Here is a 23,733-nt window from a genome sequence, read left to right as displayed (position 1 = left end):
ATCATTACATTATTAACCTTTTAATTTGTTGTTTTAGAAGCTAATAAGTAAATTCATACTAGTGAGTAACATGATAGCTTACACTTCATGAATATTACCAGTAATGTGATTCCTTAAGCAACGTAAAATTCCTTCCAGAAGTCATACTGAAGAAGGCGTCTCTGAAACGTCTATGAGGAAGATTAGCAAAACAGTGCTTAAGCGAGTAACAAACATTATTAATATTCGATATGCATTCTACGAGATCGTCGAGTGATTAATAATAGTTGCTATAGTGATAATCAAGATCGCGTTATTGATTACTTCTTATTTAAGCAATCTACGTTGTAATTTTCATTTCCTTCTTCACCCATTATAAACACACAGTATTCATAATAAAACCTTCCCGTATCCGTATTTTCTAATCTATTAGGCTAGTACTTTATAAATGTTTGTTATGTACTGTAGCGTATAATTAGAAAATTATTCCAGAAAAAGGAAGTTTAAGAATAAAAATCTTGTACACATTTTAAGATAATTTTATAATATCGAATTTAATTTCAGGAAACATAAAGTTATGTACAGAGTACAGTGTACATACATACAATTTTAAAATAAAGAAAACATTAACTTAAAACATGGACCTAATTATCTTAAAACTTATTTAACTGATAAATGTTTATACACAAATGTGAAAAGATAGACCTAAGAGGCAGAGGCAGACTTTACATTTCTAAGTAGACTATTTGAGAAATCCTTCATAGCTGACTGCTTCTGCTTGGTTTAGTTGCATTCTATGAAGACCAGGGTTGGCAAAAACCATGGTTTTTATTAAAAAAACCAAAAAAACTGTTTTTTTTTTTTTTTGGTTTAAACCAGGTTTTTATGGTTTAAATATTTTGCTCTATATATTCATATCATATATGGACAGAAATAAGTTTGTTTCGCCTTGATGTTATTATGAAACAACCGGGTTATGCTGGAAGAGGTCACATAAGCTTAAAGCGGAATAAAAACCGCTTCTCGAGTTACATCCGAGAGAAATTGTCCTCCATTTGAACTCGGAACCAGGACTAATTGACCACAAATGCGATACGTCTGCCGACTCACTCACGAAGGAATCCTGATAAAAAAAAAAAAAATACGTTGTACTGATCTTTACATGCTTCTTAATATAACTGTCAAGAGTCATTTCAGAAGGACAAAAAGATAAACAGTTGCACAAGTGAAACCATTACACAGAATTACATATGAACAATTTCAAAGTACTACGGAGTACAGAAGAACTAATTTAGTTCAAGTTAGTTAACAACGACTTTTATTGGTCCAAATTAAAGAAATACACCGACTTAATCTGCATATCAATAAGAAAAGTGAATAAAGATACGAATTATTTGAGTCCACTTTGGCTCAGACTCATTTATACATAAATAGATACCAAAGATACTTATTTCACTAAATGCCTCTCGTGGGGTCTGTATGACACACACAAAGTACGGAATTTTCGATGTATTTTATCAATAGTAAACATTGAAACGAAACAATATTTAGAATTTTTCTTCGACTGCAATTACATAACAATAATAACAACTACAAAAAATCACAAACATTTATAAACTTATAAAAAAAAGTTGCCTTTGTAGTATAATATTTTTGAGTAATGAATGGGGAATTTAGGTCTGAATATAATACGAATAATATACGGGAGTGAAACGTGATAACCCACAAATGTGTGTTCATCAGGATTTTACAAACACTTACACTTTTACGAACATTTTTTTTTTTTTTTTGGTTTAAACCAGTTGGTTTTTTTTTTTTTTAAACCAGCTGGTTTAAACCTTGGTTTAAACCAGCCAACCCTGATGAAGACGTTAGAAGTAGAATAGATCGTTCAAGAAAATATTCCTCTTATTTTTATTTATACCAGGTTATCATAAAATAAGTATCGCTGTTCAGAGAACTCTGGAGACGTAACCACTTGACAGAATGCAGCCAAACTTGATAGGAGTATATTTGGGAACATGCAGAAGCGATTGGTGTAGGAAACAAAATTAGTTCCAGTTTTCGCCACCAGTGGTAATTCTGGCGCTGTACGGCGCCAAGTAAGTGCAGCGTGGAAGAAAATCGACACTAGTGATGCTAAATGATAAGAAAGGCTGTAATTAACTCTCCAGGTGCTCACTCACTCCTGCATGTGTTTCAGTGATACGGGTTAGGGCGCCACTATGTGCAAGAAGTGAATTGATGGTGATCCGATGGTTTGCTTCTTTTTTCCCCATTCTTTGCCTTGTGATCAAGGGGGCTCGGGTTCGAGTTCCGATAAAGACATTTGAGTCGGATCCCATGTTAACGTGTAGGTCCCGTCCTTAGAACGTCACCATCATCTCATACTTTACTAGGACCATGGGTTTCCCTTGCCCAAGGACCTTCACCTGCCTTTGGGCAGAACTCCACTTCACCGTCATCGCCCATAACACATCAGTACCACTGGATTATCAATAGGAGTACAAATCAATGCCACGCGTCGCAGGGGGCATAATTAGGCCTTTCTTTCATTGAATATCAATAATGTCATTTGTCATCCATAACACACCGTACTTAACACTGAACAGAAACACAATAGTCTCTGTAGGCGATACTTGACACTAATCTTTTCCTGGAATTTTGGGGGGAGTTTGCAGTTTATGAACACAGGAAAGACTAACATTTAATTTCGTTTTTGTAAGATATCCAAGAATTTTAAAGGGACGCTTCAGCTCAAAAGCTCCGTCCCCCGTAAATCCGCCACTGACCACGGGATATTAATAGCATTGGTAATCAATGCCACGAGATCTACAGGAGAGGTAATCACAGCCTTTCTTATCATTTAGCATCAGTAGTGTCGTTTTTCTTCCACGCTACACTTACTTGGTGTTGTACAGCGCCACAATTACCTCTGGTGGTGAAAATAGGATTTTTTTTTTATTTTTTTTTTTTTACACCAATCGCTTCTGCACATTTCCGAGTATATTCGTACCAAGTTTGGCTAAATTCTGTCGAGTGGTTACGCCTCCAGAGTTCTCTGAACAGTGATACTTATTTTATGATAGCCTGGTATTTTATTTTTTGAACTAAGCCGGATAGTCTAGTCTACTATATATATTGTTACGTTGATTTGATGGAAGAAATAGGCAATGGGTTATGTGTGTAGCCGCACTCATAACTGCAAACATTGATAACAGTTTAGAGTAATTGTAATGAGGACTGTGGTGAGGAGAAAGTTGAGTTTATTGCCCTACAAATATCAAGAACAAACGTCCCAAGTTTGGAATGAGAAAGAATAGTGTAATTGGGTATCAGAGAACGCAATAAATATTGTCATTCCTTTGAAAACAGTTGAAAACTTCTTGAGTGAAACTGCTATAAGAGACCCGATTTTCTCAAGCCACTCACTTCAGATGATGGTTCAGGGTGTCTACTGACCTGGAAAACCTTGAAAACCTGGAATTAGCCTGGAATTTACTTTTGGACCTGGGAAACCTGGAAATAGCCTGGAATTGGACGAGGAACCTTGAAGTTTTAAAATTGTTTTTAAAATATTGTTTTTGGGATTGGTATGGAATAAGTATATTTTTGTAAAATGCAAGAAAGTTATATACTACAGCATAAGTTAAAAGCCAATAATAACTTATTCAGTGGAGACGTAGTTGAGAAAGACAGACAGACGTGAGCAGAGTGCAGGCGGTGAATGTTTTTGGAAAGTATGTTGAGGGTACAAGAAGAGACTAAATAAAATTTTATTTGTTTGGCATGGTCGTTGTGAATAACAGTGACTACAAAAAGAGCTAAATTAGTTCCCGATGATGAGAGTAAGGTAATTGAAAAAGTTAAATTTCATGATCTATTAAGTTTGTGTCTTACACTGAGAGGATACTGGCATACAATCCAGAAGCTTCTCTGTAGTTGCTGCTTATTTGCATAGTATGAATCAAGCTTATTTGCTGCTTTGTGAAGACATTGGTTTACATGGTTCTGTAGCAAGAGTAGTAGACAGGTCTGGAACACATTCCGCTTATACTCCTGTGCCGAAGCTTTTTAACAGGAGTCCAAGCCCGCGGATGTCGCAGTGAACACCATTCCCGGTGGCCGAAAGGTGTATCACCGGAAAAAGTAAAGGAGCTGTAAATTGCTTGTCTCCAGAAACTATGACCAACGAAATCCTTTGTGAATCACATATTACACTCGCCCTGGAGACATTTGTCGAGAAGGAGCAAATAACACCTGTAGATGCTAATATGGTGAAACGGGAATATTTAAAATTTTGTTCAGACCAAGACATAGCACGAAAACTATCAAATTTCAGTTACAAAAATGACAGATTAGACGTTTTTCTCCATGATCTCCAATGCTTTTAAAACATTCATGCATAAGATATGTGTACTTTTCCATAGCAACGCAGCAGTGGAAAGGAGTTTCTCCATTAGCAAAGAGTGCATTGTTGAAAATCTCCAAGAGGAGTGCCTGATTCCCCAGAGAGGTGTGTTGGATGCTGTGCGTGTTGCTGGTGGCATACGTAATATGAATATCACAAAGAGTATGATCCAGTGTGTGAGGAATGCATCAAGCAGAAGAAATGAATATATGAAAGACCGTGGTGAAAAAGAAGACAGAGCAGCTCGAGAAAAGAAAGATATTAAGAAGAAAATAAAAGAGTTGGAATTAAAGAAGAAAAGAATACTAACTGACGCCGAAGCAGAAGTAGATGCGTTGGAAGAACAGGCGAAAAAGTTAAAAGGGATGTTGAACTCTAGAAGTTAAATGTCAAAAACTGTTCACTGTGAAAGTTGTTTTCTATATTTGTTCATATAATGTGCGTGGTTCCATAACATTTTTAGTTTCTTAAACTTTCATGTTACAATACATTTTTAAATAAAATATAACTGATGGCCAGTCTCCATCCAGAAAGAAAGTGCAGTAACGTTTAACAATATGTTAAGAATTTGTATTATATATGATCATTTTCTTTTTACTTCTAAACTAATACTAATTTGACAAAAATGGCAGGGAATAGCTTACTCATCGCTAAGTCCTACCAGTACTTAGCATAAAATACCACAAGAGTACTTTAAAGGGGATTGCCTCTAGTAAAATACTGTTGTGGTATTTTATTCCATAACTTAGCGGTGAGTAAGCTATTTTCCCGCGATTTTTGTCATTGTTCATTAACACTCACGTGCTACTACTATAATATTAGTTTATTTGAAGTAATGTTTTTGACGGAAATTTACTATTATACTGGGTGAACCTAAACTAAACCGATAAACTTCGGGAGGTGATTCCCGAGCCCGAAACAAGAAAAAAAATCCTCTAACTTTTCTCTACGGTACATAGTTTTGGAGCTACAAGGTGCCGAAAGTATGGAAAAATGAACTTCCGAGGCCTATATTTCCAAACCTGTCCAACGTAGAGAGTGCAGCTTAATATCTCTTTAAGGAAGTCTTATCTGTTCTGAACATATGATTTCCTTTGTGAGATTTTAATCAGCACTCTCTACTTTGAATAATTTTGAAAATATAGGCGTCGGAAGTTCATTTTTCCACACTTTTGGCACCTTTTAGCTCGGAAACTATGCTCCCTGGAGAAGAGTTAAAGAGCATTTTTCTATCTTGTTTGGGTACCGAGAATCATTTCCCGAAATTTGTCGGTTTAATTAACGTTCACCCCTGCATAGTATTCCTACATTAGGATATTTAAAGCTACTACACATTTTTCTCAACCGGCCTTCTGGTAGAGGATAGTTTAATTAAGCATGTTCTTGTGTAAAATGTTTTGAGAACCTACTTTTCAGTCAGTTTTTTTCCTTTCATCTTGTCATTTAAAAAAACTATCACTTGCCATATGCATTCTCTAATTATAATCAGTTTTTGTTAAGAACTATATGAAATTGCATTAACTTATACATGTTACAATACTTGTCACTCTACTGAATAGACCTGGAAAAAAAGGAAAAATAAACCTTGAAAACCCTGATAAAACCTGGAATTTGAAAATGAACATTTAGTAGACACCCTGTGGTTAAGTTATCAGATCAGGTATTATATCCTTTCAAAACATATTTTGCGAAATAATTTGAGAATAAAATAATATGAACTTGCCATAACATAATATGAGTAGAGAAGAGAGAGAGCTTTCGGTAATAGTTTTTTTTTTCCCTTATTGGAGAGGTCACTTTTCTTGGTTGACCAAACTGTACAAAAGAAGATGAGGCTGAAGATGAAAATATAACTCAGGTTTTTTAATCACCTAGAAATGTATGCAAGTTATCTGATTACTACATTAATTCTTAATATTTAAAAATAAAATGAAATCGTTCAGTTTTACGTCCCACGGTTATGCCGGTTAGGCTAAAGGAGACGGTGATGATGATTAATGAATGAAATGGTGGAATGAAGAAAGTGGGAGGAAACGGGAGTACCCCGAGAAAACCCACGCACACGGTCTTAATATTTAAGAGGCCTTATCACGGCGAAATTAAAATACCGCTAATTTCACAGTAATTCTATGATATCTTCAAATAGATAAAAGATAATCAAAAAGTGGAACAAGATCTCCCTAGACAATATTATTTTGCATGAGGTACCGTTATCACGAGTCACCTAGTAGCTTTCCGTTTGCAGCCATTTAAAAACGCGAAAATAAATGCCGGGTTTCTAAATGGCTTGAAATCGAAAATATCTAAGTGAGTGGTGATAACGGTATCTCATGTAAAATAATATTGTCTAGGGAGGTCTTGTTCCACTTTTTATCTTTTATCTATTTGAAGATATCATAGAATTACTGTGAAATTAGCGGTATTTTAATTTCGCCGTGATAGGGCCTCTTAAAGCAAAATAAAGGGTGGTCCAACTACAATGCACGATGTTAATTGTAAATAAAACACAAAGTTTTCAGAGAATAATCTTAATATTTTTTATGATAGAAGAATCTATGACAAGTATGTGTGAAACAAAATATCGGCCAAATGCTCGCCACGGCTTCGGTGGCAGACTTCTATCCGATGGTCCATATTTTTAATGACTCTGAGACATAATTGAGGTTCAATATCATTATCGCATCCTTTAGCTCTTGAATTGTTCTTGGCTTATTGACGTACACTTTTTCTTTTAAATATCCCCACAGAAAAAAGTCCAATGGTGTCAAATCACATGATCGTGGCGGCCAGTTAACATCGCCACCACGTGAGACTACACGGCCATTGAATTTTTCGCGCAAAAGAGCCAATGTTTCGTTGGCTGTGTAGGACGTGGCACCATCCTGTTGGAACCACATATCGTCCTGGTCCATATCCTCAATTTCTGGCCACAAGAAGTCCGTTATCATCTCGCGATAGCGAACACCAGTCACGGTAACTGCTTGGCCGACCTCATTTTCAAAAAAGTATGGCCCGATGATACCGCCAGCCCATAACCCGCACCAAAGAGTCACTCTTTGTGGATACATCGGCTTTTCAACAATCACTCGTGGATTCTCATGTGCCCAAATGCGGCAATTCTGCTTGTTAACGAATCCACTGAGGTGAAAGTGTGCCTCGTCGCTGAAGATGATTTTCTTTGTGAAGTCACCATTCACTTGTGTCTGTTCAACCAACCATTCGGCGTATTGACGACGCTGAAAATGGTCAGTAGGCTTCAGCTCTTGAGTCAATTGAACCTTGTGTGTAAATTCAAATCTTCCTTCAAAATTCGCATCAGTGATGTTCGTGAGATGTTCAATTGTTGGGCACGACGACGAGTCGAGGTTGACGGCTCTTCTGCCACACTATCGCGAACAGCAGCAATGTTTTCCGCAGAACGAACTTGGCGAGCATGCACAGCTGTCTTCACATTTCCTACAGACCCTGTTTTCTGAAATTTGTGCACAGTTCTCCCGATTGTTGATACATTTGGTCGATTATGCTGACCAAAAACATCACAAAGTGCACGAAATGCATTTTGATTTGAACGTCCATTTTCGTAAAAGGCTTCAATAATCTTCACGCGTTGCTCAATTGTGTACCTCTCCATGGTTGAATTTGCCAAACCCTGAAACAAAGAAATGTCAAATTAAGTTGGGCAAAAACCTTGACGTTACAGTGTGACACATAATTAACATCGTGCATTGTAGTTGGACCACCCGTTAGAATTTCATTTGAGTACTAAAATCCTTTGTCTTTGATTAAAAGGAAAACCGTGGATTGCATCAAAATTTGTATTATTATTATTTTGTTTCCGAGAGGGAGAAATAAAATTAGCAGTAGTTAGCAGTCACAATAAGCCATCTAATATGACACATGTGAAATGTTTCTTCATCCTTCAGTTATATCCTTTAGGACAGATGCAAATGAATAATAAAAGAATGGAAGAAGTTACAATGGATGGAATGATCAAGTGAAAGAAAATTCCACAAACTGTATTTGTTCTATAAAAGTAACCAAGAAAATTCTGTCGCTTTTTATGGAGGTCTGTGTTCCATTGGCCCTCACACCGTGAGTTGGATGCGAATGGAGATACGTGAGTCGAAGGTCAGTTGTTGGTGTGGGTATATCCAACATACTACCTGGTTGTGGAAGTTTAGTTACACCGTGAACTTGCGTAAGGACAGAGTGAACATGGGACCTCCACAGATCGTCATAAGAGCGTGTATCCTGTACATGTTCAAACTGGGGTCAAACTCCACTGCAGCGGGGCGGAAGATATCCAGGCCTTTTGTGAGGGTGTCGTGACTATAGTACTCGCGCCGACTCGTGAAGCTTGACCTAGATCTACCGATTTCACCACCCAATAGAACGCGAGGGTGTGTTCCGGTCGTCAACCCCCACCCATCAAATTTTCTCAGTGTCTTCTCTCGCGCTACACTGAAAACATCTCCCGAGAGTACAGTGTTGTCGGATTGGCGTCAAGTTCCGTTTTGTTAATTCTTTTTTGTTGCGTTATGTTTTCGTTGTTACTATTTGTCCTATTGTTACCATTTTAGAATAGTTGTTACAGTAGTTATTGTTGTGCAGTGTTATTATTGGTAATTTTTAAATGCTCTTTTTATATACTCGTTTACTATGTCTTCAAAGTTTGGCAACGTAGTTGGTGAATTTCAGCTGTTTGACGTTTCCCCAAGTGTGCGCTCGGGTAGCCGCTCCACGAATTGTACCGAAGTTTTCCGATGTGTTGGAGCTCAAACAAATTATTTCTCTGATTGGTTTAGATCCCACGCTTCACGACTGGGCACGAGTACTATAGCAGACAGTGCAGCGGTGGTTTGACAAGTTTAAGGATAGTGACGAAATACTCGAAGACGCACCACGTGCCGGAAGACAAACACATGTACGAAATGAATATCTTAAGGCAGCAATTGAGGCGAACAGTGGCCAGGCATGTGAGGAACTGGGACTACAGTTCAGTGTGGGTGGACAAACCATTTGGCAGCATTCAATCAACTTGGAAAGCACTATAAGTTGGGTCGATAGGCCCCAGATGATTTGCCTTCGGGTCAGAAGGCAACGCGAGAAGATTACCTGTGTTTCTTTGCTTTTTCGTATGAGTTAGGAGCCCTTTCTGGACAGTGTGTTGACATGTAATGAGAAGTGGGTCCTGTACGAAGCTCCACTGCGCCGTCATCATTGGTTAGCATCCCGTGAACCGGTTCCGAAGCAGCCGAAACCAGCACTGCACCAGAAGTAGTTCCTCTTGTGTGTTTGGTCTACTGCTCGCGCCATCGTGCATCGGGAACTGCTACCAGCTGGTCAGAGTATCAATGCAGCTGTACTGTCAGCAGGTGAGAGTGTTCAAGAAAAACTCAAAACTCTGGAGCCAGCGCTTCTAAATCGCAAAGGGGTCCTCCTGTTATACGACAGCGCTAAGCCCCACGTGGCTATGATGACCCGGGACACCATTCTATCTCTAGGATGGGAACACTTGCATCCGCCGTACTCTCCAGACATTGCACCATCCGATTATCACTTGTTCCATTCCTTGGACAACCACCTTAGAGGACGCCAGTTCAAATACCTAGTAGAGGTGCAGAATGCACTTGATATACCTTCTTCGCTTCAAGGCCACCAAGTTCTACTGCGATGAAATCCGTGACCTTCCAGAACGTTGGCAGGAGGTCATCGATACTGATAGGGACTATTTTTGATCTTCTAAGTACGTCTTAGGTGACATATCGATGTTCGAAAGTGGTGGGTGAAAAAGTGACAGAACGTTCTTGGTTACCTTTATACTATTAAGACACCATTGCTGTAGTAAAATTTTGAGAGGAATGAAGAAATGCTACCTTTTAGTTTTGCAATTAATAAGGTGTATATTTTATTATGCTATATAAGGTGTATTTTATTAATAAGATTCTATCCTGGTATTCCTCAATAATGAATTTCTTCTTATATTTCAAGAATTCCTGCTCCTTTCGTTAGCCACACGCCAAAAAGATAAAAAGCTGTCAATTGATGCACACTTTTACATTCACGCATATTCCTTTCCATACATTAAACGGGAACTTCCGTTTCCTTCTCTTTCTTTTCTTCGTTCTTTCTTTTTGTTGCGTATGTTCTAGCTCAAATTTATACGTCATCGTACGTGTTCTTACGTTACGTACAGTGACTGATTACTTTCCAGATTTTGGTCTCATTATATCGTTGGTTCTTACGAGTATTTAAAATTATATTTTTAGATACATAATTCACAACTGCAAAATATCATCGTTCTGTGGTACCAACTGTTTCGTTTATTTTAACCTATTGCAAAATATAAAGTGGAAGCACTTCAAGATTTATTAACCATTATGAACTTATTATGATAAACGTTAGTGGTAAGTTAAGATCAACCGTTGATGCATATAACGTTTACTATTAAGTTTATCTGATACGTACCACATATGAGTGACGTAAAACATGAAAAGTAATCAGTTCGATACAGACGGCAGTTGTTGTTGAAACTTATGCTAATACTAAAGCTGCAACGCATCAGGTGTGAATCTTCGTTATAATGTAGTTGTTAAAATCACTCCCTTTAAAATCGTAATGAAGCAATTGAAAATTCATGAAAGTAGTAGCATATTTCGTGCCTTTTCGTGGCTAAGTTTGTAACGCTGATATTTTTTGGGCATGTTGACCTGGGTTTAATTCCGGTTAGGATACTTGCCTCGGATACAAACTTGAGATGTGGTTCAGATCCCACTATAAACAATAGGTCACGTCTTGTTGCGTCGGAATGAAAAGGGACATTAATCCTAATCAGTCTTACATAATAATGTATTTCATCATCAGGATTTATTATGTTACAAGTTTTTCGAACTGATAACATTGGATGTTATCAGCAAATTTCATTTTCAGAAGATGTAGCCATATAATGTCATTTAACCAAAGTGTAGGAAATCTAGTGTTATACATAATATTTCCTTAGCACGTAACAAGACTAAATTATATCATACAGGAAACAACGAAATAAATGTTTATAATTAAGAAAAAACTTCTAAACTTAAGATGGCACTTTAAAGAAATCGGCAACATATGTTATTTGAATGTTCTTCCTCCATAATACATAATCTCCAGATTTCACTGTAGGCACTACATAGGTCAGTAGATGCCATTCACCAGTCGAAATGACAAGTAATTGTCAAATTGCGGACTTATGTCGTCCAGAACCATTATGTGATCAATCCTTACCAGGTTATTTTCAGAATTCCTGGAAATCTGTGAAAAACAGGTAAAAAAAAAAGAGAATACACAGGGTAACGAAGGGAAACAGGGGTAAAAATGCTCGAATAAACAGAACAGAACAAAATACATTTAATGATCGATTATGACTTTCATGTCACTTTACCTCTTGAATACATGGGAAATATGTCTTTCCATCTCGGTGCACGGAAACTTCCGGAATACTCAATGTATCATGTCTCGCTTCATCTATCTTTCATTTCTTCTGTTTCAGTTCAGCAATTGTTGCAAGACTTGTGCTGCACACTTTGCTATTCCCATAGAAAGAGATCGTAAACACTGAGTTTAGCATTGGATTGGATTGGTTTAAGTGTAGCGTCCCGTGTACCAGCAAGGCTATATGAGGCGTAAACCGAGCTTAATGTGAGATCCGAGCCACATGAGCTCCTCCAGGAATCCATACTGAGTTTAGGGATCTCTTACTCATGGAATATCAAGGTTACAATGAAATGACCTATATTTGAGCAAACGCACATTCCGTACCTTTCCAATGTTTCACCAAAAGTAGATGACAAAGCGTTCTCAGTGATGTTGATCGGTTCCACAAATACCAGCGTTTACAGTGTTACTAATCCTAGTCAAAAATTTCCGTTTCCCTGTGCCTCCCTTGTGTGTTGTGAAATAATAATAAATGTGCTAATTTCTCAATATTTTAATTTTTTTCTTCTGAATTCTTTTGTTGATGAGCGTGACTGTATCTTTAATATTGCACGAGTAGTCTGTACTTTTAAAAGATATGAAAGACTTGTCATAATTGATTTTTTTCTTTCTTTTCAGAGTATAATTGAAGAACGTTCCGCCCTAGTCGAGGAGGGTGAGTTGGAAGAACAGTCAGAAGAGCCTGCACATCATGCCAGGAGGCCCATGAATGCGTTCCTTATATTTTGTAAACGTCACCGCCCTGTCGTAAGAGAGAAATACCCTCACCTTGAGAACCGGAGCATCACAAAAATTCTTGGAGAGTGGTGGGCTAATTTGGAGGCAGCAGAGAAGAAATCGTACACGGAACTTGCAAAAGAGGTAAATGCAATATTAATCCTTGTGTGACAATTTGGGTCAGTTTTGTACCCTACAGTGATCTTTGGCAATTATTTCCACATATGAATTTCAAATGTGCTTTAGCTTCATGTATATTTTAATTCTATTTAAAAACAAAGTATAATAGGTAATTTATGTATTTTCTACATATGAGATAAGGAAAAACTAGGTCGTTTCCAATAAGGAAAAACTTAAGTCGTGTCCATTTGTGACCCCATTCCGTTGTAAGTGTTACTGCAAATGAAAATACATAACCTTCATTATTAGCTCCCGGTGTAAACATGCGGGAGTTTATAGTTTCACTCGAGGTGTATGTGTGTATATGATACTTTATTCCTCGGTAGAGCTTCCTCGTGGCTAAGCGGTTAGCGTACGCGCCTGTGGCGTGGGAGACCCGAGTTCGATTCCCGGCGGGAGCTCATGTGGTTCGGATTCCACGTTAATCAGTAGGTCCACGTCTCATATAACTTCGCTGCTGAAAGGGAAACTAAACTATAATCAACTCAACTTTATTCCTCGGTAACTACTGACCAGATTTGAATCAAATTTATTGTGCGAGATGCCCATTGTCTAAAGAATAAAGATCATTGTATTTGGTGGCCGAGCTCAGCTCACTTTGTATGTGGTATTTTCTATAGTAATTAATATTTACATGGGTATAAGGAACAGCAGAGACTCTGTTTCACAGCTGGGGGGCACGGTGGCTCAGTGGTAGTGCGTTCACCTCTGGTGCTTGGGGTCCCGGGTTCGATCCCAGCCCCCGCCAAGTGAATTTTGTGGTGGACAAACACCGTGCTCGTGGGTTTTCTCGGGGCTCTCCCGTTTCCTCCCACTTTAATCATTCCACCATTTCACTCATCTCTCATCATCACCGTCTCCTTTAGCCTAACCGGCATAACCGTGGGACGTAAAACTCAAAGATTTCATTTCATTTTTTTCTGTTTCACAGCTTTGCTTTCTGATCTCGTCCAATACATGTAGTCGTCCACTGCGGGTTCATCACAAAAGCTGAGTCAGATCTCTCGGTCTGAATTTCTGGAACCAATGCTTAACGATGCATTCGTTCATAGCAACATACCCAACTGCCGACTTTATGCGGCTGCTGACAAGCTCATCTTAAAGTTATGCAGCAAACAACCACGAGCTCGATATTTCGATATTTCCATTTCTTTTCGACAGTAAACGAGCTCTAATTCCTATTTGTGTGCAATGTGCCTGTATTTACGCGGGTGAATAGTCACACTACCTCCCAAAATGTGTAAAGTGACATGAATTCTTGAAACATCTGTTCAGAGTGGCGATAATCGATTAAAAAAAAAAAAAAAAAAAGTATTTTTTTCTGCTATCAAAATATATACGACAAAGAAGTAGGTATCACTTGAAAGAGCACATAATTTTCTCTTAACGAGTTAAAAATAGCGTCGTGTATTCACTGTTAGAAACCTGAAGAGAGCGTAATGTTAAGGGTGTGCAAAAGACTCAGAACACTCTTTTTTCTCAAAAATAATGGAGGTATCGGTTATTTACCATGCCTTCTTGTTTATGCCTGCCATATTGGATCGAGGTTAATTGTTTCAAATGTAATGTCATATGAGATATTACGTAATACTATGAAAGTTCCCGTGAATCCTATAAGTGATAAGATTTTATTTATTTGTTGGAATTTGAGAGTTAAGAGCACTGACACTCAACAGTTTGAACTGTTGTCTTCCAAAAGTTATTGCACAGATAGCTTACAGGATGGGTTATCTGTCATGTGTAACACATAAGTTGCAGACGTGTGATCTAATCGAGTTGTATGCGTCTAAGAATCTCTAACGAAATGTTACACGTTTGTAAAATGTGTTGTTTAACATGGAGTCTGTCTTGGACTTTTAGACTGTACATCACCCTACAAATAAAACATTAAGAAAGGTGATGTGAGGTGACCTAGGTCCGCTGGACCTCGACGCCGAATCCAGTAACCAGTGAAGGACATATTGAACCATTCACGAACTTCTGTATCATAGTGTGGTGGAGTTGCATTCTATTGGAAGTAACAAGGAAAGCTGCCATCTTCATTTAACAAGGAAGGAAACACGTCTTCCAAATATCGCTCAGCAGTAAGATATCGATAATGAATGTTGTTCCAATAAGACGGGTTTTCCGTATATATATATATATATATATATAAATGTTTCTTCGTCAGTATAGTTTTAAGTTCACCACTACGAGGTTTGTTTACAACTCCTCTTGTTTTACGGAGTTAGGCTATTAAAGTGAGCAGCTTTGGCACGGCAGCTCCGTTCACCAGACATTTCTATATTTCTTGTCAGTAGCATCGACATTTATCTGTAAGGAAATAAAGTTCTGTTTGAGTGTCCGTTGACAACAAACATGTAAAATCTGATTACGTAAATGGATTCAGTGTGTTACTTCATATCAAAAATAACTCCCTTTTCATTTCCAGAATTTAAGCTTTATCCAGTATGATGGATTTCAAGACGGCGGCCATGAATCATAGAAATTCTATTCCGATGTAAATTGGTGAACTTGGAATAGCGAACACCTCCTCTGTTTCGAAGAAAGAAGGATGTTCTAGGATGTTATACATTATACCGTCTATAACAGTGAATACCTGACTATATTTTTAACTCCTAATAATTTCTTTCTCTTCTACCTACATCAGTTCCGTACGGCTAGATTGAATAAAGATATAACGACTTTGATAAATGAATGCATGGAAGTTTTTATTTATTTATTTGCCTGTTTTGCATACAAATGAGAGTATTCTCGAGTACGCATACAGTTGTCAAAATTACAAAATAATTATATATATATGCTATAAAAAACTTACAAATAGAGTAATACATACATAACTATGTCTTTTATAAGCGTACACATTCGTAACATAATTAACAAAAGACATTTTCAAAATCAATACCACTACACCACTTCCAACAGATGTTTCGTAAATTCATGTGACTTTACATTACATTTTCGAAATCCTCATCAAAATTTTCAGTAATAATGCTAATTTTAATGCTACTAGAACCACAGCTATGTACTTCTTAATTAAAGTGAGACTATTCACTTCAATACTGCAAAGATCCACAATATGCACATCAATGGAAGAGTTGATTTTGATTTTGGTTCATCTTCTTTTTTTCCCATCACACTTTCAATCGTCTTTGAGAATACAATTTCTTAAAGTAAAATAAAAATTAAAATAATAAATAAATAAATAAGGGGACGCATAAAATAATATATTAAATGAATTTCATTAAAACCAGGGACTGTCTCCAGGAAACCGGGACGTCTTGTAACCTTATCTTACAAACATTTTTCGTAAAAAATAATAATAAAAAAAAAGTTATTAAATTGATAATACTACTTAATAAGGTTGTTTTGTTTTGTCTCACATTTACAAGATTTATTATTATATACTAAAATGTATTATTCCTTTCTTGTGTAATTACAGTACAAGGAAGCCTTCTTGAAAGCTAATCCTAATTTTAAGTGGTATAAACTGCCAGCACCTCCACTACGGACACTAATGACTCGACCTTCAAATCAGAAACCTCAGAAACTTGACTGCCAATTAAACTGTGGTCCAATTACTCCAGGAAAGTTGGCAGGTAAGTGATTACAGTTTCTTAACTCGCTACTTCTAATGTTCACTTGTAAGTATGATCTGGCTCATAGGCCTGTTGACCATACACTTCTTGAATATTATTTTCGTGGATGAACATGCATTACCGAAAAGAAAAAAAAAATCATAGCCTCTTTTTTTAGAATAGGAAATTACAGTCAAAATGCCAGAAAAAAAAAAAACTATGTAGATTTCCTATACATACAAAGATAGTAATTGTTTAATAATATACATAATTTGGCCATAGATACTGACAAAAAAAAAAAAAAAATGAATCAGTCACACGTGTATGTATCGCACAATCCAACAGTTCCTTGATACCAGGTCCGTTCAGGAACATTCGAGAGAATGGAGTTCACGAAGTGTAAGGACTCCAGAAGCTGTTAAACACAGTAGCGGTGTATGTGAGCAGAAATCCCGGATATTAGCAGGCAGTTCCGTTTCATGATATGAACACTAGCATCTGCAAACGAATGATGTCCAGGCTGTTCAGGAACAATATTGGTCTTTGAGCTTACGAGCAGTCAACGCCCAGACTTCTGACGTCGTGCCTAAAGGGGCAAGCAAGTAGCGTGAATATGAACGCCTGGGTAGTGGTACACGAACTTTCAACAACGATTCTCTTCATCGATGAGAAACTGTATACTGTGGAAGACTTCGAATTGCCAAAATGATAGTGTATGCCTCATCATCTAGGGCAGCCATGAACCATCATCTAGGGGAGCCACGGACAGAGTTCCGAAAATCCAGACGAGTTTCATCCTACATCAGCCATTGTGTGGTGGGGAGTGAGGTATGGTGACACCACACGTCTTTACTTTGTGAGAAAGGCGTGAAAAGTGTTGCTCGGGTGTACCAAAATACTGTGCTGTAGTTTATACTGAAAGATTTGACCCCATCCTGTTCTGAACGATCCATTTTAACCCCACCCTTTTCTGAACGATCCAATTTATTTTCCAGCAAGGTTCTACTCTTGCCTAAAAGGCGAAATAAAGCCTGGAGTGGCTGGAGCACAATGTGCTTTGCTTCATATCCATTGATGACCGGCCGTCTAGGAGCCGTAATCTTAATCCTCTTGATTATAAACAATAGGCAGTGCTTGAGGATATATGTTGCAAGAAGAGTCACCCCACACTTGATATTTGAAGCGCTCTTTATTAGCAGCAATGGTTACGTTTTGTCTGAAGACGGTGTGTATTGCAGTAGAGGAAGGGCTCGCCAGACTCAGAGCGTTTGTGCGTGCTAACGGCGTAAATTTTGAAATATGATTGGTGCATACTGTTGTCAGGCCATATGTTCTGCACATCCTTATGCATAATTAGAAAAAATAAAAAAAATTAAAAATCACTGGTTTTTACTTTTCCCTTTGTAACAGTATTTATGACCAGACTAGGTAAAATGGATTACTTAACAATTGTGATAATCTTATGAGAAAATGAAAAATTTTAATTTAACACTTTATTCTAACTTCTGATAAGGACCCTAGCTATCAACTTTCGCGCACTTCTGTAGCTTTGGTTATTGACTAATGAAACTAGAATGAGAAATAAACTCAGGTCCTTAAAGCGCTCTTCTGAGTCCAAGTGGCTAACGCATGTGCTTTCTGTGGGCGTACCCTGGGTTCTATCCCTGATAAAGATACTGAGTCTTCGAGATACGCTCGAGTAGTGAGTGGATCGGATCTCACGTTTAGTTATAGGTCTCGTCTAATTACATGATGAACAATAATTTGTTACAGATTAGTATAGTTAAAAGCATATAATAGGTATATTTAAAAGAGAAGATTCTGAAACTGTGTGTTATGAAAATTATATAGGTTGTATACCACAAACATTTTTTTCTCTTTTGGTAATATTTTTTAAATTTAAATGTGTATATTCGTATAAAACTTCAAGTTGAAAATTGCCAGGAAAGGAAACTGTCATCGACAGAGTGGAAATTCATTGGACTTTTTAACTTATATTGATACATTAGTAAATTACTTACATTTCAGTTATGCCTTTTCTAGAAGAAGCAGTACGAAAGACAGGTTTATCTGACTTCATTGACTAAATATTTCAATTTATAAATGAACAATAAAGCTGATTGTTAGTAATTAAGTGTGTAGTAAGCAAGAAAATTCAATTTTTGTTTATTCGCACTGATCTTTTTAAATTTATTTTAAAAGTGTATTTTTTTTTTCTTTGGCACAGATGAAACGCAGCTAGGTGGGTTGAGTAGTCTGCTATCGTCTCCACCAAGTACACCAACGTCCCCAACCATACCAAAACCACCAAAGAAACGTTATCTGCAGGAAACAATGGTCTCACAAGAGGGTAAAGGACCACCATTCGGACAAGATGGTGGATTTCAGCCTAATTCAGAGGTAGATATTATGTTCTAAGGCTTTTGTATACCTTTTAGTTAACAATTCAAGTAGAACCCAGCAGATAAAGAAATTTTGCTTTTATACTCAAACTAGAATTTTAGTGTTGATTCCTCGTGTTCTATTTCGACATAAAAATTAACCCATAGAAGTTTTTGTTTGTTTACGTTTATATAATTTAATGTCATCCGTCATTAAAAGATATAGTCTCTTCATAATATCATTCGAAGAAACAATTTCAAACCTATAGACAATTTTGTGAGTTCACAGGTAATTCGAAAGAACAATATGAGTTATGTAAGACTGATAACTGCACTTCAAAGCATAGACTATTCAATTTCTACGTGATGGTCCGTCTTGTGGAGAGCAACAGTGTCTTGACTTTTTTTTTTTATTTATTTATTTATTTATTTTTAAAGTAAGGTATCAGTTAAGGGCACCAGTTGCTAGTTCAGTTTGCCTGGCTGGTTATATGCTTTTCCAGGTAATGAACATGCAGAATCACAACTTTGTCCCAGAAAATGAACATCATCGCCTAGCTTAATTTAGCAAACTATCAGTAATAATTGTTGACTCCGGAACAAAGCTGAATAATAACGGCGATAACGCATATCCTTGTTGCAGGCCAATCTCGACGTGGAAGCTCGCATTTTCTACTCGGACTTTACTCTGGTATTCATTTAAACACTTAATAAATCAAGCTTTTTCGGTATTCCAAATTCTGTAAGAATGTTGTACAATATTTCCCTCCTAACCGAGTTGTAAGCCTTTCTAAAATCAATAAACAATTGATGTACTGGGTAATATATTCCCATTTCTTTTCGAGTATTTGTCGAATGGTAAATATCTGGTCGATTTTGACTAAATCCACACTGATAATCTCCAATAATTTCATCTGCGTATGGAATCAGTCTTATTAATAGAATGTTAAGAGAAATAGCTCGATAATTATTACAATCAATTTTGTCGTCTTGTGAATTGGAACAGTGATTCTTCCATTTTTTTTAAATGTATTCCATAGTTTTTTTTTTTTTTTTTTTTTTAAATAATAATTCGTAACGATATGTTGAATTTTCTTGTTAAAAATTCAGAAACCTTCAGGACTGCATAAACCGTGATGGTGATTATATATTCTACAGTCTAGGAAACAATACGTTCAGATGAACCGTCTATTACGTATATGATCCATGAACAGAAAATTCGATACTTTCCCGATTCTGAACAAGCTTAAGGAACAGTCAGTGCATTACAGAATTTGGAGCTTTACCGATTTTGCAGATCCGAAGCACCTGATAGGTGGTAACAGATTATTACGTATGTGATCAATCAGTGAAAAAATTGTTCGAAATATTCATACACTGTATATGAAAGTTAAAACTTAACTGAAAAAGTTTCAAGAATGTACAGAACCACCCTAAACGAAGCTCTTGATGTGCAGATTTTTCTAATGTTTTTCTTTATTTTGCTTCAAAAAGACGGTGTGTGATATTTTGAAGTAAAAATACTACATACAATTTTGCTAGTTACTTGTGTATCATTGTTTTTAAGTACTTATTGTATATAAGAGGTTAAAATATTATTACATGTATTGGTTAATCCTTTGGAATTCATAATGTAAATATGTTAAGAATTTTAAAAAAATCTTTTTGAAATTCATGGTTTATTTTCGAGGTTTCATATTATTATCTGCATCAACCACTAATTAAATGAGTTTTTTTGTTGTAGAGAAGCCAAACAAAGTCCGCTTTATCAGTTTAAAGCAAAATTTTCAAAAAGCCCAAAATTTCCCAAGCAAAAAAGCGAAGCAGAAGAAACAGAGTTTTTTTTTCTTCTAAAAAGCCGTTGTTTTTTTTGCGAGCCCTTGCATCTCTAGCTCATAGTCAAACTGTCAACACAATATAGGTACAATACAAGATGAGTTAGGCACAGAATTACAGAGAAAACAAAAGTTTATTGAAACCTCATCCAGCCACAAATCAGTTATTCAGTGCTAATAAAGATGCGTTTTTCTGAAATTAAATGCCATGGCTACGTATATATAACTTCACATATTATGGCGCTGACTTCTGGAGGTTTCCGACAGGCTGACTGATCACATCCCAGATATATTTATTCAGTATGTGACATGCCTGGCGACGAACGTGCAATCCATGTCTGCTATGCTGCGAAGGCTTTTTCATGTTAGTCAGCATGTGACTGAGGATTGTCCTGCTGGAATGTAAGCGTCTGAAGTGTGTGAAGAAAAGTATGACTTCTTCCCTATAAACATTAGTACTTGTATGGATCTTACACTATGGTCTTAACTATGGCAGTTCAAAAGACACTATGATCCCTGACATGTCCAATATCTCGGCAGTTCTAATCATTTAAATCATGTACTTTGCAATATTTAATTTTGACGTGAATAATATAACTCCTCCATGGGGTTGCAATTTTCACAAAGTATTTTCTCAAACGGTAGTGTTCAGACTTTTTTCTCTTTAACCACTCATACCTCTCTCTAAGGGCATATTGTCGCAGCTGTAGATACGGTACATACATACTTTCGAATAAAGAATTCAGTTGGTCAGAGATCATTTGACACATGTTTAATTCCGTATGTAGATATGTACAAGACTTTTCAGAGTGAGGTGAGTGATCATTTTTTTTTTCTTTCTTCTAAACCAGGTAGTAAGTTTGCCGTTGTTCTGTGTATAACGTATTTCTCAGGTTTACATTATTTGTCAATTTATATTGACGTTATATCTTCTGTTCTTTGACATGCATATCTTAAATTTTATCCCAAATCTAAGAAACGTGTAGAGAATCCTTAAATATACAGAGACTGATGTTTTAACCGAACAACTTGCAGATAGCGATATCTGTGAAACCGGATTTCGCAGCAGCAAAACTGAACGTATACATATGTCAGTATCTCAGCTGTTGGTGTAGTGGGTAAAATGCCGGCGAAAGAAATCCCTGTTGGGAAGGGTACATCATGAATTTTTCCCCATGCAAACTTTCGCATTTCCCACATAGTAGAACAGTGTCGTAACAGTTGATTTGTGGTAAGATGGGCCTTAAACGTTGATGCACTTCAGTCTCTTCCACAACTAATATTATGAACGAAATTGCATCCGAAAAGGGCATAAGGGAAACTCAAAAGACGTGTGCTAAAAATGATTGGGATGTGGCGACCTGTGAAAATCCAATATTACAACGTGTTATGGCCAAATAGTTACATATAATTCACTCCACAGTGAATGGGTACAATCCATCACAAATCTAGGCCGCAAACTGTCCGCAAGGCCAGTTTGCATGCGTTAACAGCGTGGCATATCATGGAGCGAAGGTGGAAGAGCAGAAGGCTATACAAGCGCTGCCTAGCGTGTAACAGCTGAAAATTTGTCGTGATAATGGACGAAGCATAGATCTAAGTAGCTACGGGAAAGTTTGGGCCATCTCTTACAGAGGTGTTCATGAAAAAGGCCGATGTAACTTGTGCGCGTATGCAAAGAAAGTTCCTCGAAAAAAATTATGGCTGTTACTGGTTTTTGCTGCAGAGGGAAGCTCAAGATTAGTAACACTGAAAAAAAAAAAAAAAAAAAAAAATGCTTCTTAATAATAAGAACATGTCCTATCTCCAGTTTACACAGACGAAATATCACCATTGTATGGTGACGACTCCATCGTGTGGAACTGCAGCATGAGAAAGTTTTTAAGTCACACGGCCAAAAAATTCATTAGTTTTGTACCAACACAGCAGCTGCAACTGGTATCCATGATATTCCGTTATTGGACATTTCCATTAAGGGTCCAGATATTAGTCCCATTTATTACTGTGTTTTTGGACTTCTTAAACGGCGCCTTTTATAAATTAGGTTGGCACGATAAATGTCCTGGGAACCCTGCAAGTAGAAAAGGGACAGTATACTTCTGGCACAGCTGTAACAGTCTCCCGCAGTGGAAACTACGGTATCGTGCAGATGTCTACACTGGTGACCATCACATCGAACATGTCCGTTGGTAGCGGGGTGGAATATCGTAGGTAGGCAACATCTTCAGTTTGTTCCGATGGAAACGAATCAATCTCTATAGCAATGATCTTCATTAATTCCCGTAGTATGCTAACTGAGTACGTGTTTTCTGATCGTATTAACAATGTTGATGAGTTAAAAAAAAAAAATCCGAATGTTCATTGCCGCAGAAACTACGAAAAAATACCAATGACCTTTTCCTGTGCGGAAGTAATCCAGTCATGATTGTTATTACACATCTACTTAAGATTAAGTTCGATATTATTCTCATCTTTTCTAATTCAGGATGTTTCCCGAAGTTTCTTAAAGTAAAATTATGTACACGCTGCGCATGTTTTTCATGCAGGTGATATGAAATGCATTAAAAATACAAACTGAAACTTAGTTTATTGCATGTCTTAAGCATATATCTGAAATAAAAACATATAGAATATGTTGTATATGCACATAAGCACTAATATATGCTTTAACCTTTGAAATATGCATTTATATGGACTATAAAACTTCAACTTCGAGCTGTTTTATTGTTAGAAACTCCTACCAAGTTCAACAGAGATGCGTATAAGCATAGAAAACACGCATTTGCATAAAAATCCTATGTCTGTACATCAGTCACTAGACCACATCTAAGCAAAATGGCATGTTTGTCGTTACATTCTTTAAAAATGAATTTTTATGGCGGTAAAATATATGTTGTTCGTTGTCATTGTTAATTTGGGAATTTTTTATTCTATTCTTTATGTACTGTACATGTAAAATAATACACAGTTAATTAGCAGATTGTATTTACTGTTGATTGAGTTCTCCAAACGGTGACACTCAAACTCCTAACAAGACTAGAACAGACTTTATTTCAAGTAAGTGGAAAACACGTCTTCAAGCAAGTTAAAACATCTTACCACCTTATAACTCCTCCCCCTTTCCCTAGGAACCACATTTACGCAATTTTTGAAGCGAGGACTAAATTCTACTTATTTTT

The 23,733-nt window shown here is 36.9% G+C and overlaps 1 protein-coding gene across 8 annotated transcripts in view; it reads left to right on the top strand.

The window, feature by feature from the left end:
* Positions 1 to 23,733, top strand: part of bbx (bobby sox) — a 205,292-nt gene that overhangs the window by 142,431 nt on the left and 39,128 nt on the right. For all 8 annotated transcript variants that reach the window (XM_081771660.1, XM_081771665.1, XM_081771661.1 and 5 more), the window contains 3 exons: positions 12,482 to 12,724; positions 16,203 to 16,359; positions 18,566 to 18,738. In XM_081771660.1, the coding sequence (XP_081627786.1) occupies positions 12,482 to 12,724; positions 16,203 to 16,359; positions 18,566 to 18,738 (573 nt within the window). The remainder of the gene's footprint in view (positions 1 to 12,481; positions 12,725 to 16,202; positions 16,360 to 18,565; positions 18,739 to 23,733) is intronic.

Source organism: Thermobia domestica, chromosome 9 (assembly GCF_964235325.1).
Source record: "Thermobia domestica chromosome 9, izTheDome1.hap1.1, whole genome shotgun sequence".
NCBI classification, from domain to species: Eukaryota; Metazoa; Arthropoda; class Insecta; order Zygentoma; family Lepismatidae; genus Thermobia; species Thermobia domestica.
Note: the sequence above shows the minus strand (reverse complement) of the source record. Positions and strands in the feature narration are given on the sequence as shown.